The sequence below is a fragment of the Candoia aspera genome, chromosome 9 (genome assembly GCF_035149785.1).
Source record: "Candoia aspera isolate rCanAsp1 chromosome 9, rCanAsp1.hap2, whole genome shotgun sequence".
Taxonomy (NCBI): Eukaryota; Metazoa; Chordata; class Lepidosauria; order Squamata; family Boidae; genus Candoia; species Candoia aspera.
In genome coordinates, this window is record NC_086161.1 from 12,594,811 (window position 1) to 12,611,012 (window position 16,202).

A 16,202-nucleotide genomic window follows, 5' to 3' on the forward strand; every position below is an offset into this window, starting at 1 on the left:
ATGTACTGCATCTTTGTAAATGACATAAGGCTTGTAAAACTTTATTTTGTCATAAATGCTGATTAGAGATCTCGGTTCTTCACATACTGGATCTTATGCAGCCAAACAGTGGCAGAATTGGATTCCATAGATCAGGGACAAAGCAGAACATCCTAGATTTTGACCTCAATGTCTCCAATTATCAAAATATCAAGTTGCATGAAGCAAGATCTCTCTTGACCTCCACCTACCTGCTATCATCCAAATAGCCAACCCCAAGTCCTACAGAAGAAAGTTTGGTATAATTTTTAAAAGTTTTGTCTTCTGAGCTTGAATAGATGAAGAACAGTGTATAGGTTGTGCTTGAAAAACAGATGCATTTCTGGCACCTTGATTCATCTTTGAACAACATGAAGCATTCTGTTCAAGAGACCTCTTTGAACTTGAGAGCCAAGCAAATTTAACATTAGCCCACCAGTAAAAGTTCTAACACAGTAATTTTTCTGAGAGTGCTACAATGAGAGAGAGAGAGACAGACAGACAGAGACGGAGTGTACACTGCCCAAATGACAGAATAGGTTCTTTTGAATTAAGTTTCTGACACATGAACCCTTGCATAAAAAACCTTTTTATTGCAAGCAGGTAGATAGAGAGAACATTCTACTAATTGAATGTCTGAAGCACCACATCTCTTTTGTTAGTCTTGGATGGCAACAGCAGCACTGCAGTTCTTAGAAGGATCAAAATGTAACAGGATGCCCTCAACAACAGCTAGAAACATCATCCATTTTCCAAGGAATAAGATAAAATAAAAAAATCAGAAATAAGCTTGCTCCAAGCATACAGAATTTGTGGCATTTTTGAACTGTAGGCTTACTAAGTGCTTAACAACCCTCCTTCCACATCATGTTTTCAGTGAGAGAGCAGAACTGAGTTTAACAAAGGCTGCAGTAGAGAACTGGAGGGCTGTATAAAGCTGGAAAGAGTCACCCCATGCATTGGATTCTTGACTTGATGAGAAGAGAAAGCAAAACACTGAATGGATACAGAATAAGCAGAGGCATTTCTCCTAGAAACTAAGCATCCTGGGGACTATCTTCTGCTAACAGAAAGCTAGGCCACAGTGCAGGGTAATCTCCAACCGAATGCTGAATGACCTGGCTCTATACAATAGTTGGGTTGAAGATTAGATATTAAAAGTAAAACCACATTTCTCCAGGTGGCCCCACTTTTGTAGGACAGCTTCAATTCCTCCCACCTCCCCACTCCAGTTCTAATTCAATAATTGTGTATTATTTGGACAGAAGATATACTGTGGGACAGTAATGGCAAATACTTTGTATTGTCTGCTTCCCAGAATACTTGTAGGACTAAAATCAAGTTGATATAATCACTGAGTTTTTTAGCATGTTGTTTCCCATTCCCATTTTGCTACAAACCTGTATGGTAGCAAGCTATTCATGGTAAAGTTTTGATCATTTACTTTCTGTTAACAGCCATTACATAGACTCGCTGGAATGATCAACACAGTGCACTCCTGCTTTTTTTCTTAGCTGGAAACTTAACCAAAACCACTGAACTGCTTTGTTTAGTGAACTGAACAGGCTCTTTTAGTTCTAGAAAGGGAGGATGCATTTCTCTTACAGAGAGCCACCCCCCTTTGAATTATCCTTCTTGAGATTTGTTAAGCGAGCCACCCTCAAGCACACTGGAACTAGAAGCGCTTCATTTCTACGGAAACTCAAAACTCAGAAATGCCCACAAATGTGTTTCTAAGATCCAAGGCCTTTTTCAACAATGAATGTGTGGGTGGACAGGGGACAAAATACAAGTCGGTAGCAGGTCTTGTGAAGCTCTTCAGAATAATGTGCTCCTAGGAACCACGCACCGCACTTTAGACAAACCTCAAAGCCCTTGCCTGGTTGATTTTACTGTAGGTGCTTTAGAAATAATAAATTATGTAAAACAGAGAAGCACTTACTGGCAGTTGAGCTCTCAACTCTTTAGCTCTTTTCCTTTAAGGAAAAAGATTAGACACTAGAACAACAAAATACTGTTACCTATACGTAATTAGAGGCTGATTGCTTAAAGGAAGCTGGTCTAACACGAAGTGCTGTTTGGGACACAGGCATTCATAAAAGGGCTATGGCGTACAGTTGATGGCATATGTGAGTGAGGACTCACCCCTTGGCAGAAAATGGCTATAATATTAAGTGCAGGTCTCCTGAAGGAGAAAAAAATATTTAAAAATCCAGAGAGCGCAGGATTGTCCAGGCCCACTTTCCACAGCCAACATACCGCTTTCCTTTCCTCAGCAACTGGATTGTGCAGGAACGGCTACTGCTGAATAAACTACATTATCTGTTTCCTGTGGCAGCTGATGCCACCATCTTCTGAAGCATGTGCAGGCCCATATCAAAGGGGCCCTTGACTTGCGTGTGTCGGGTTGGAATTCCAGCCCTGCCCATCACATCACAGCTGAATGTTTGCCTGCTTCAGTTGCTGCTTTTGTGGCCCTGCAGCTGCTGCCCTGGGGGCATGTAATACACCAGAAAGCACATAACAGAATGGCTGCTCTCTGCCAAGGTAATGGTTCTTGTGTACTATCTTGCCACAATGGCCACAGCACTCTGTCTCTTCTGAATGGATTGCTGAACTCTTGTCTAGGACACTTCCAAAAAACTCACATTGTGGACAGCCTTCTGTTAAAGGGAGCAGTTAGCTATATTTCTCAAAAAAGAGGTGAGGTGTTTCCTCGCTATGAAAATCGGAGCAATCCAAGGACTGATATTCTCCCTACATCAGCTACAGGGTGATTCAACTTTTGCACATGCCCGTAAGCCATAAGAGTTGGTTCAAGAGCTCACTATCTCTGCCGTCAAGCAGGTATGACCAACAAGCTGACTCTGGCTTCATCTGCCTAGAAGAATTCAGGAATGATGCTGTCATTAAACTAAAAATAAACCATGGCTATGTTCTCCCATTTCTTTCTAGAATCCTGCAGTTGCATGTCATGCTAAGTGTGGCTAATCAAACCATAGATGGTTCATTAGCCAACCTACTCACAGAGAGACCTAGTGAATGCATTTGCCTCTAAGCCAATCGTATGTTTTAATAGGATATTTTGTGCAGCCCAATATTTTACTCAGTCATAGTCTAAAATGATGCAGATAACCAACATGTTTCCAAGTCAAACAAAGTTCTCTAGATCCATATTCCTTGACATTATATGCTGCTTTCTGGTTCCTTATATGACATCTTCATTCTGTTTTCTCTCCTACTGATCAGTCATTAACACATCAGTTGCAGCAATAAGGAACCAGCTGACATCCCATATTGGAAATAATTCTTCAATTTGCTTTCAGCTTGCTGGAAGGAAAATATCGCCTCTGAATAAGCAAATCTTTTTGTCAATTCTTTGCCCAGCTGTCACAGGGTGGAACACCTTCTGGAAGGATACCTCCTCAGTGAAATTAGACTCTACAGTTATTTGATGAACTTTGTTGTCAAAATTATAATTCCCTCAGGGAAACTGAGCTCCCAAGCAGTATGTGTTCTATCAGCAGACCCCTTCTTCAATATAGAATAGAGGAGATAGGTCTTTTAGTCTCTGAGTAGCCTATTTACAGATACAACTCACCTAAAATGTGCTTTTTAATCTTTTGACAGGGTGGGCCTTTTGTTATAAATAGACAAATGGAAATGTACCATCTCTTCATTTCCTTTTTGTGTATAGCTATTTCTTGTTACTTACACAATTTATACCAAAAGGGTTCTTATATAGTGCTACAAGTATGGGGATGGTTAAAAGATCCCTAAAAAGATCTAGCCTGCCCAGCCATAGGAGGACAGTCCTCCTTAGGAGCAGCTGTCTTTGCTTCCTGAAAGCTGGTAGCCTGGATTCAAAGAAAATTGTATGCCTTTAAGAAACAAACTAGATCACTAGTAAAATGTGAGACTGCACTTCACAACTTTTCCTTGTTTGATACTCTTTATAAAAAAAAAAGAGCTAGAGAAGGTAATCACAATGGCCACATGCATACACACATATGGAAATTGCTTTGACCTAGGAGGAAAATTACTATTGGTCTTAATATCAGTTTTCTTTCTGGGTAAACAGCAGCTGGGGGAGGGGAGGCCAATTTTGTTGGGACTGCTATACACAAAAAGGGTTCTTAAAACCTCTGCCAGAGGGTCCTGATTACCCCCATCTCCTGTTGATAGAAATCCCAGAAATGCATAAAATACAATTATGCACTTCATATAATCATAGATGGGGAAATGAGGAAAATGGGGGCATGAGCTCAGAAAGCTTCCTAGCAAGAACATTTGGGTAAAACCAAAATGAGAGAGAGAGAAAGAAAGAAAGAAAAAAACCCCTGCAGTTTTCTGAGCATTAAATCACTGAATCACAAAAACAAAAGGAAACGAACAAGCAAAACCACAGCATGAAGAACTCCAGTGTGCTCTTTTGTACTGGGTTATCTTATGGCTGGGCTTCGCAGACCATCACAGAAACGCTGGAGCAAGTGCCACCTTCCGCGCTGGGTCCTTTTCAGGGACTTGCCTGAGCCTCCAACGTTCACCTCCCACTCCTTGGGACTCAAGGACCAAACCCAACAATTTAGATGGTGCTCAAATGACACTGATTGCAGATTGTCAGGGCTTAGAGAGGGCTGTCGCTGCCCAATGCCATGAGGACTGCGGGTTCCCTAGAGCTGGTACGGGGAGACATACACGCAGAAGGCGGTTTCAAGGAAGCCAGAGAGAAGCTGTCAACATTTCATCCAGCTGTATCTATTTCTGAAAAGGGGAGGAGGAATACCTTCAACCAACCTCTCCTCTCCCCCCACAACCCCAAGCAACAAATGAATCCATTAAGGAGAAGAGGAAATGCTACCAGCAGCTGCTGGTTGCCGTGGTGACACAGTACGTAATGCTGCTTTTGCTAGGCTTCCCCCACATAAATATCAAAAGCACCAACCTGGCGCTGGAGGGAAGGACTTACACCCACGTTCGCACTTCAGTTCCCTCTCTGCCCCCTCCCCAAAACCAAGCCCACACACACCAACCATTTTAACAGTCTGTCATTTTACAAAGAAGCCCAAAGAACAAGCAGGGACAAAAAAGGGACCCTTCGATGTCACCGGATGGAAGAGTCTGGCAGTCGTGTCAGGTTCATCCCAAGGACGAAGGCGATGTCCCCCTCCTCACTCGCGACCATCAAAAATGCACGGCCCCCGGAGAGATGTTGAACATGGAGGGGTCAAACTTCTGCCCTCGGAATGGAGAGCCTTCGGCATCCCAGCCCTTCTTCAGCATCTCGTGGACTTTCTGAAAGCAGGGCAGAGTTATGATGGGGCTGGGCGAGATTCAAAAGCTTACTAGAAGAATTCACCCCCGCGAAGGCGGCCCACAGTTTAAATGATTGGTCAGGCATTTTCAACAGATTGCAGCCAGATATTTAAAGTATTCAAGGAAACCAAGAATGGCTCAGGCTGCATTCAGCCCATGGTTTATTCTCATGGGTAAGAGCCATGAATATCACTACCAAACTCATTAGTTCAGCCCTCTATCCAGTGAGGAGCTCCAGAGTTTTCAACAGTTTGGTGCAACCTTCCCTATCTGGAACCCTCCAGAGATTGGGAGCTGCATTTCCCAGAATTTTCAGCTAGAACAGGACAATGCTTTGAAGATGGTTTGGATAACGATGGTTGGGAATTTTGGAAGTTGCAGCTCCAGTAAGTTTAGAAAGTGCAGGTTGGGATAGACAATTTATTCCTTCCCTCTCAATTCTAAAGTGTGATTATTCTTAATAGTTGGTGGCAACACTTTCATAAATCATGGTTTGAAGTTGAATAGTACAGCAAGCCACAGCTAATGGAACCAAAAACATCTGGGTATGAATTTACAGCTATGCCAGGAAGAGCAGCACATAAAGGAGACAAGGAAAAGACACGAAGTTTATTCCCATCACAATAAATCATGGTTTAGGATGGAGTTCCAACAGGACATTATGTTACTTTGGATACACAGTATGAATGAGATCTTGGTTTACAGTGTCATCAGTGTTTATGCTAGAAAGCATACATATATGTCCAAACAGATCCTGTATCTATACAGACCTTGATTACTGGAAGTCAAAGCAATCAGTCTTTGCTGTGTATGCTGTCTCTTTCTAAGCTCACGCTGTCCTTATTTCTTGCCAGCCTGCTTCTGTGGAACAGTTGTTTAAGTTCACCAGATTTGTGAACTTGTATCAACTTCAATGCCGTCTTTAAACCATGATTTATTCAACTGCTTCAATAAAGTATTAAGATTAATCATTGTTTAGATTCAAATGCAGAGGTGCTAGTATCTCTACATTTGAAGCAGGCATTAAATACCAAGCATGATATGGTTGTGTTTTGTAGGAAAGGTAATGCTTCTGATTTGTTTTGTATTTTTTATCTGTATGTTATGTTCAGGAGTGTTTCAACATTTACAGGTTGTTGTTTTTTAAACAGTGGTTTCCATTTTTTAATTTATCAAGATGAAAAGATTTTTAGTTCCTACAGAAGGTCTTGCTGTATTTACAAAAGTAAATACATTCTGAATTCAGCTGGTTTGCAGGGTGGAGGTACTACATCCTGGTATTTTCTACATAGTTCACACAAAGAGCTGCAGACTTGAGTTTACCTTCTAGTTGCCCTTTGAGAAAGAACACCACCAAACATCCCTTTTATTTAGCAGTTCAGCTAAAAAAAACCCCAGAATGGTAATACCCAATATTAAGCATGTTTTAAAGAGAGAAAAGAACCATCATCAATAGCAGCAAGGAACAGTCAGCAAACTGTAATTAGTTTCCCACTTTAACATAGGGCAGTGGAGTTCTATAAAACATACCATCTCATGGCTTTGGGGCTTGCCCTGAAGCTTCTGATGATAATCAAAAGACAGTCTGTCCAGCACTGCATGCTCTTCTTCATCCACTGTGGCCATGGAACGCTCCTTATTGATTTTATCAATGTCAATCTGTTCTTCGCCTTCCAAAATGGCACTCCACCAGTATTCACCTACTTTGCTCAGGTTAATCTAGGATGAGACAGAAGCAACATTAGCTGGGACTGAAGTAGCTAGTGACAACCAAAGAGGAGGTCATCCTTGGAGCTGCAGCTATTACCACCTGGGATTGTGAAATGGCTTTCCTCAGCCTGGTGCCCTCCAGAAGTCTTGTCTTGTAGTACAGTTCCTACAGTCCTTTGCCACTGGCCATACTAGTTGGACATTATGAATTTCACAGGTTAGGAAAGGTTATTTTAAAAAGAGTAGATTCAATGAATTGCCCAGCAATTAAAAAGGTAAAGGTTTCCCTTGACGTAAAGTCCAGTCGAATCCGACTCTAGGGGGCAGTGCTCATCTCCGTTTCTAAGCCTTGGAGCCGGTGTTGTCATAGACACTTCCGGGTCATGTGGCCAGCATGACGACTCGGAACGCCGTTACCTTCCCGCCGAAGCGGTACCTATTGATCTACTCACATTTGCATGTTTTCGAACTGCTAGGTGAGCAGGAGCTGGGATTAACAACGGGAGCTCACCCCGCCGCGCGGTTTCGAACCGCCGACCTTCCGATCGACAGCTCAGCGGTTTAACCCGCAGCGCCACCGCGTCCCTAATTGCCCAGCAATTAGGCAGCCTTTTATAGAATACTTCCAAAAGAATGCAGTCCTCAATATAAAAGAGGTTTTCTTAAAGGGATCTATAATTGAAATGTCTTTCCTATTTGAAGCACCTTTTTTTCAGCTGAGGCAAGTGAGATACCAAAATCACAGAAATGTTTACAAAATAATAAAGAACAGGAAAATAATTTCCTTGTATTACTCAAGCTACAGGATAGCTTTCAAAAAAGGGTTAGTAAAATTAATGGATGTGTGATGTAAGACTAATAAAAAAAAAAACTTCAGTATCTAGAGGATGTATTTCCCAGGTGAAGTAAAACATAAAGAAGAGCTATTGCCTTCTTTTTCCCCATCCTTGTGACTCCTAGATATATTATTTTATAATTTATATCAATGCCAGCCAGCATGACCGATGCTTCTGTAGGACAAAAGTTGGAGGAAGGCTGAATTAGGTGGCTCTTTTATACAAACACACATTGAATGGAAAATTAAAATCAACTGTACTCATGAAGTGAATCAATTGGCATATACCAAGAAAGGAGTTTCACATATCCATAATATAGAAAGGAAGTGTGGTTAAACTTGCATAGGATTCATTGAAGCAAACAAGAGTAGGAGGGAATGATGCCTGAAGGGGGCTACAAATTTAGTTGCCACTCCTCATGTGCAACAGGACTGTATGGTTAAAGGGTATCTATAGAGAGAAGATCCTGTTCTGTGACAACCAATACAGTTGTTTAAGAAACAGTAATCTGGCAGGAAAAAGAGAGCTGCTGTTTGGGAGGCTGTTGGGAGAAACCAAGAATTCACCAATACCATATGTTGCAAGAAGGAGAAATTATTGATGAGTACATTGTTTAATTAACAATAGAAAAGCTGATAACTTTTGTCAATTGCCAAATTGAAACTGAAGGTTTCAGAGAGATTGATGCGTAACAGAATCATACTTAGGAGCCCAAAAGAAAAAAAAGGAACCCCAAAGAAAAAAAATTGCAATTTTCAAATGCAAATTGAAGGAGCACTGTTTCTCATGCGAGCTAGAGCTATGGTTTGTTTCTCAGTGCATCAGCAATCATCTCCAGAATGTTCCGGGTGTAATCCCACACATTTACACTTTTCTCTAAAAGTATTCAGACTTGTAGAACTCTGTAAAACTGCCATTATTACCATTTTTTTCCCACATAAATGAAGGTGAGACCACAATTGTGCACAGCTTGATCCATCCCGTAACACAAAAAGCAAATAAGGACCTTCATCTTAACAAAAAGGCTAAAGCACTGAAGACTTTTCAGTTGTCAAAAAGAGAAGGGGAACAGACCAGAAGTTTAGAAAGTTGTGCATGGTGTGAACTCAGACACTGTGGTTAGTAAACCACAATTTATGGCTTAGTATATCATATGAATTCAGCCACTGGTGGTTTATTCAACACACTATGGGTAAACAAATAGTAACCTAATACAATATTTGAACTGAACAAGGGTGGAAGCTTCCAACCATTGCATTCCATGTCAGAGAAGAAGGAAAGCCACAAATATAGTAGCCTCTGAAAAATTCTGAAAGTACCAGATTATCTGTGGTAAAGACTTTAAGAGGAAGCAGATGAAAGCAACATGAATTCACATTCAGTTCACTTGCAGAGCTGAACTGAATGCAGATCTTCATGAAAACGAGAGGGAGATACCCACACAGCAGAAATAGTAGTCTATTGAACAGCAGAAAAGTTGTGGGGCAAGAAGAAAGAGCAAAAATAGATATAGGTAAGGGGAAAAAGGAGGTTCTAAATAACCTGGTAGAGAGACAATATATAGAATTTATTCTATAGTTGCATTGCTGTGTTCCACTGAATGTGGTAGAGGATTTTTTTTTTCAAAATTCAGACTCCACACAAGCAAAGAAGTGCTAGCTGACTCATCAAATGTGAGTTGTCACAATACCTTTCACCTAAATATTCACTTGATTTATACACTATCAGACTGCATGTCTGCAAGTCAGTTCTGCACCTAGAATGAAAACAATTTACCTTAAAAGAGGCTTGAGCCTATTCTTCCTTTACCCTCAAAAACTTACAAGAGTTTCAAAATTATTAAAGTACACAATAACCGAGCTACTAATAATGCTGGGGTAACTGTCAAGAGCAGAAGTTGGCAATGCCATACTGTGAAAAAGTTAAGCTGGTATTCTTACCATTCCAATCAAATAATACACCGTCCCATCTGCAGCACAAGATGGCATTGTGCAGTGTGGCACTATGCAAACCAGCCTTATTTTTGCAAACTCTTCCCTTTTCATCTCATATACTTAGATTCAGTTAACTACTACTTCTCTTACAACTATCTCAAAACTCAGTTTAAAACATTTAAGAAGATATTCTTCAAACACCTGAAGAAGCAGGTGCAGAAGTATAGGCTTGCTTGCTTGCTTGCTTGTTTATTTATTTAGGCTGCCCACTCCAGTAGACTCTGGGTGGCTTACAAAATTCAATACATGAGTAAAACAGTTAAAAACATACTACAGAACAAGACAACCCAGACTAACAGGTGCCCCCTGAGCACATTAACCTCAGGCCTGGAAACAGATATGGGTTTTAAGGGCTTTCTGGAACCCCAGGAGAGTGGGTGCCATCCCTATCTCAGGGGGGATACTGTTCCAAAGGACAGGGGCAGCAACAGAGAAAGCATGCTTCCCCAGGTCCAACAAGATAACAATGTTTAATAGAAGGGACCTGGAGCTGGTCTCCACCAACTAGCTAATATTCAAATTTGACTTCTAATTCGGAATGGATAAACATTTGTAAACCAATTGATTTAATCTGCACTTCCCAGTCCAAACAGACCCAATCGTTTTTTAGTTGACACACTTCTTTGAATTTTGCAGCTCAAAATTTGCGCAAGCACGGGTTATACTCAGGAAAGCTGCATGCAATTGTACGTGCAAATTTTTCTAATGCCCTGAAAAAACAAATTCAGAGATTTATTCTAAAGCTGAATGAAACATATTTAGGATAAAACACATGTATAACTGACATAGAAAGAACATAAATTATTTCTTAGTTTATTATTATAGATTAATAATTCTTTAATTTCTATTCCTAATACACTATGTAAAATGTAAGCCCCACCTTAATAAAGATCTCTGTCTTAATAGAGAGCTGTGTGTTATGGTTTGTACTGGAATACAGTTCTGATCAAATACTAAGTCTTCGCTTTCAAAAGGGGGGGGGGAGGTGGGGGCAGGAGGAAGACATGGTGGCTTCTTAGTTCAAATAGCTAAGACCACTCAGTGCTCTTTTTTGCCTCCCTACCCTGCCCACTCCATTTGGCTTAACATTTTCTTTAAAAAAGACATTCTAGAGAACTTATTTTTCTCTTGACATCTTTGATCATTTTAATAGTGGTATTAGTCTAATGTGAGGACTGGGTTACTTTCTCCTCTGTAATGCATATCATTATTTGCTATTACAAACAAGCCAACATACACACACAAACACACACCACTCTTCCAAACCAAACTATGAATTGCACGAGAGGAAGAAGTCAATTGAATTGGAGCCTGCAAATACCTAGGAAGACGAATACACAAACCCAAGATTACATGCGAACCTGTCATGAGTAAGGATGGCGAGCAGGGGGCTCCCATCCAGACTGTCAAGCGCATGCGTAGCACGGAGGAATTGTTCAGCCATTCAAAGAGACACAGATCGGGACCGCCTTAACCCTTGGGGGTTATATGTCTGGGTTTTCCCACGCTTCTTCAGTTTGTTAGGATTCCTGTTAAGTACTAGCAATAAATATTAGAGACCAGTTCATTGTCTCAGTGTGTTTCCTGGTTGTTAGGACAGAACCAGGCCAATTTCAACCAAAAGGCTCTGTAGACATTTTCTCAAATGTGTGGTTTTGGATTCCTCAGTTCATAGGATAGTATACTATGATCCTATAGTATAACTTCTTCCCTGCAAAAGTGCACATCATGTGTTTTTGTTCACAAATCCTGTCCCTAATCATCCTGTCAAATCAACTCCTTTGAAGCAGACATATAGTAAGCATTAGATGATTTCCTAAAGATGACAGTAATGTGACGCACTGTTTATGAATTTCCAAGACAACTGCTTGGAAAAATTCCAAGCTTATATTTTCCACTAAAAATCAATTATTCATTCAATCCATTGTGATTATGGATATTCTCACCATTTTTGCTTTTGGAGTTTCTCTCCAAAAACCTAAATGGGTTAGAATTGTCCATGTACCAAAAGGCAATGAAAGAGTGTTTCTAAACAGGTTTATAGATAGAAGCCAAGCAGCTTGTTACTGTGAGCTAGTAAAAGCAGAAACAAAAATGGTTGTGCCCAACACCCAGAACAAGTTCTAAAAACAGCTCTGGTGAATCTATTTTAATCCTGCTCTCCAACACACAAACTAGGGTAATGGAGAAGGGTTACATAGAGAAATATTACTTATGAGGCCAGGAGTTTGGGGAAGTGCATGTGAGCAAGAGACAGAAGTAATACTACTCTTCCAAGTGGCTGACTTAAATTGAATTAAAGAATTCAAAAGTACAATTTCCTCTTGAGATATGCTTGATTTATATTAACGCTTCCTTCCCCATAGAGTTTTCACCATATCAGAAAGCAGCACCAGAACTACTTTACAATGGAAAAAAATAAGATTTAAAGCAGTTACAGCAATCAGTTCTAAGAACTGCCTGATCATGAATTTCTGAACTCTAAAGCTGATGAACAAATGATTTGGAAATCACCCGCAAGACAAAAACGTCCTGCTCTTTGGTTGCTTAGCTGTTTTCTGCACAGAAAGTCTTACTACTGACATAATTTTTAATTATCAGATGCAATAAAAATGAGGCATAAAGATATTCCAATTAGTAACAGGGTCACTCATGACCTCTAGTACCTGGTGCAGAATTTGTCACTTCAAATCTCATCTTAGAACCCAGGAGAGGGAGATGGGTGAATAGAGTCACAGGATTGTTTCTGGCCTGGCAGGGTGGTCTGTTCTTCCAACAATTAGTCCTTGATAAAGGAATCCATCAGATGGAGGAAGGAGGTGGATTGACAAGGAGAGCACCAATCTGTGTCACTGAGCTGGTTTTCATTTTATTTTGCTTTAAGCATATGTTTTTAGAATATTCTTGAAGTGCTATCAAAGCAGTGAGCTTCAGTCAAAAAGTAAACATCAGATTCACAATAAAAATTACACTTTTAAAGCAAACACAAGTTTGTAGACTCTACAGAAACAGAGAAAAAATGTGGAAATGTGTACACATCATTGAGAAGGCCAAAACAAAGCTAAGAGATAGCTTCTAGCCCTAACACACCTGGAAGGTAAATAACCTATTGCTTTTTTGATAATCCAGCAATAAAATAAATGATAAGTGATCTCCCAACCAAGCAGGAGCATGACAGCCCTCTAAGATCAAAGGACAGTTGCAGTAAGGTAAGATAAAGGCAATTGATAGTTAAGATAGTAAATCAGCTTTCCTCAACTTGATGTTCATCAAATTTGCTGGAAATTATAATAGTTCAAGTCCAAAGCATTTGAAGAATACCCAAGTTGGGGAAGGCTGTACTAAAAGATGTTGCTTCTCTAGAAGTCCTGGAACCTACAGATCAATGTTAGCAATAGCTCCTTAAAGAACAACTGCAAACTTTAATCACTTGATTTAAACAACATGAAGAAATGTTTAGGATGTCCACAGGAATGCAGACATTTCAGCCACTGCTCTATATTATCTCATATAAATACCTCTGCGACATTTCTTTCACACAGGTCGTAGCCTCCTAGAAATGTTGGAAGGAGTATCCCTTCTTTCAAAGATATCTCCAAAGATTTTACTGTATTTCCTATGTTCAACCCCTACAGCGATCCAGAAGTGAAGAATCTGCATTAGAAGCTAACTTGGGGATACTTACCTGTCTTCCAGGAAGTTTCATTTGTAATTCAAATGCATGGCAGGCACATACTCACTGGCAGAGTATAACGCTACCAGCACATCACAAGTACGCTTGAGCAGTCACCAATAATATATGGGTGACTTCACTGGAACATATCATCTTGATAATACACTGCTACATATAATTAGATAAAATCCTTCCCCAGGGCAGAAGGATCCCCTCATTCTTCTACAATGCTTTGCTAAAATCTGTTCATTTCACTGAAACAAACTGTTAAATGCCCATATCTGAAAATAAGTTTAAAGGGCAAGGTTTTAAAGAGTCTTTCAAAAGTAATTGGTCAGAAATATTATTTTCTTTTTTTGACATAAACTAGCACCTGCAACCTAATCCATACTACCTGAGATCATTCTGAAAGCTGAGCAAATTTGATCTAGAAACCGTACAAGCAAAAGTAGACAAAATCTGTAATGACTAACATTCAGGTCTCCATATCATTTTTATCACACTGAAGACTTTCATTTGAGCAGGATACGAAATCAAATGCCAGTTGGCTACGGCTTTGTCTAATTATCACACTCACATACCAGAAATCACAACAGCTGATTAAAATTGCTGCAGAACCTGCCTTCAGCACCAACTATTGCTGATTAAATCTAAATTTATTAATACAGCACAGCCATGAAAGCTTTCTCCTCCAGCAAAATTTGCAGCAGCAGGCTCTATGTATAAGAAATATCAGAGCATACCCAGAACTCCAAGAGAATATGTTTATGACATGCTGAAGCTAAATCTGATCAGCCAGTTTGTTGGTTGATCTCCAGGAATCCAACTGAGGTCACAGTCTCCAGGCAGAAAAGGCTGAGGCTCTACACCCTTGTCTGCAAAATAATAGTAATACTAATAATAAATGGAACAAAAGAGATGCTGTGACTGGAACAGCTTCAGTCTGCAGCCACTCCTGACTCCTGTCCTTATGTCCAGAGACTGAAAAGGTAAGATAATCTTAGGCTAGTATTACCCATCCCCAAATCTAGTCAGAAATCTGGTCACAGAGCTATGATTAAAGTAGGCCAACCTTGTGTTTTGTTCTTTTTCTGTTACTATTCAATTTAAAATTTAAAAAAATTAATAAAAAAGTAGGCCAGCCTTCCTTAACCATTATTTGATTCTAGTCCAAATTCCAATGTCATGCAAGGTTTAGCCAAGCCATGGCTCAGCATGTCATGCAATCCAGATCTAAAGGAAGGTAAGATGAGCCTAAATGCAAAGTAGAAGCAACTTTGCTCTCTGTCAATGTCACTTATGCCAGGAACTCCAAAAACAACATTCATAATGCCACAAATCTTTATGTCTACTCCTTCAAACCTTCTTGCCCAAGACAACCTTATCCATGAACTCCATTGCCCAATATCATACCTCTCAATCCCTACCCAAATGAAGGGTGTGCAACTGAACTGAATAGCTACTTTTCCTTGGTTTAGTTGTGCTTCTCTTTCTCCTAATTCTTCCCAATATATAAATTTCTCTAAAGCAAATGTTATATCCCTATTTGATTAGGGATATGTCTTCTTGATATTAGTCAACAAAGCATATTTACACTGCCCTTGACTTAAGGTTTTATCATCTGGAAACCACCAGCTACTTTTTAACGCCTTGCCACCTCAATATTTTTTTGGACAGGTGAAGGTTGGAATGGGCATAACAACGAAGCAAAGTTGATGGGAACATATCACATCTGTAGGCAGAGCCAGATTTTTCTTCTGTTTGGGAACATTTTTCTTTGTAACATTATGATGTCTATTTTGGGGCTCACACAACCATTTTAATATGTTTCCCATTTTAAAATGCTGCTAACTTTTGGCAACTGTAGTCGGAAGAAGTTCCAAGGATTGCAACAAAAATAAGTGGGGACTGAGGGTTGCAATGTAGACATGGGGGTTCAGGATGTCCACTTCTGATATGGCTGTTCACCCCTGACTTAGACCATTCATTTGACTCAGGATACAGCAACTCCCTATGATCCTAATGTCCAAGGAGAGAAATCTTTGCACATTGGAAAGAGTTAATTTTTCTACCCTCTCCTCTTTCAGACATCTGAAGATTCTCTATTATTTTATAACCCCTCCTCCAAGGATTCCAGAGTGGATTCATGGTCCAACTCGCATTTTATATTCAGCCATCCAACAGAACAGTAAGGATAAGGGACAGAGAAGCCTGAGGCCATTTAAAGAGCTACAAGGCCTTAGAGAAAAGAAAGGGAAGGAGAAACAGACCCATAATAAAAAAAATTGACATAAGAAGCAGAAGTTAAAAGACTGTGCCAGTCTTTTAAAGTAAAAGGAAGAACATGATCTGAAATTTCAAGATGAAGCACTTCTGTTAAAGGATAACATTTCAGGTCTGGTTAGTGTCTTGATGACAGAGCACATGCAAAAGCCTTGAGTTCTACGATAGCAAAGAAGAGTATCAGACATAAAAAACAAAACTGTGGAATCATATATGCAGTTACGCTTGACATTTTTGCAGCAAAGATTAGCAATGCCTCCATTGAGTTCTTCAAAAGGAGTATCTGTCTACCATATTAAGCTACAAGCGGTTCACATTCAGTTTTTAAAAAATAAATAAATAACTGTGTGTGCACGTGTGAGCGTATATACA

At 40.0% G+C, this 16,202-nt stretch overlaps 1 protein-coding gene across 1 annotated transcript in view; it reads right to left on the reverse strand.

Moving 5' to 3' along the window:
• Positions 1–588: 588 nt before the first annotated feature.
• Positions 589–16,202, reverse strand: part of NUDCD3 (NudC domain containing 3) — a 45,523-nt gene continuing 29,909 nt past the window's right edge. Inside the window, exons 5-6 of the mRNA XM_063311546.1 lie at positions 6,865–7,053; positions 589–5,313 (exon numbers count right to left, since the gene is read on the reverse strand). Coding sequence (XP_063167616.1) covers positions 5,203–5,313; positions 6,865–7,053 — 300 coding nt within the window. The 3' untranslated portion in view covers positions 589–5,202. The remainder of the gene's footprint in view (positions 5,314–6,864; positions 7,054–16,202) is intronic.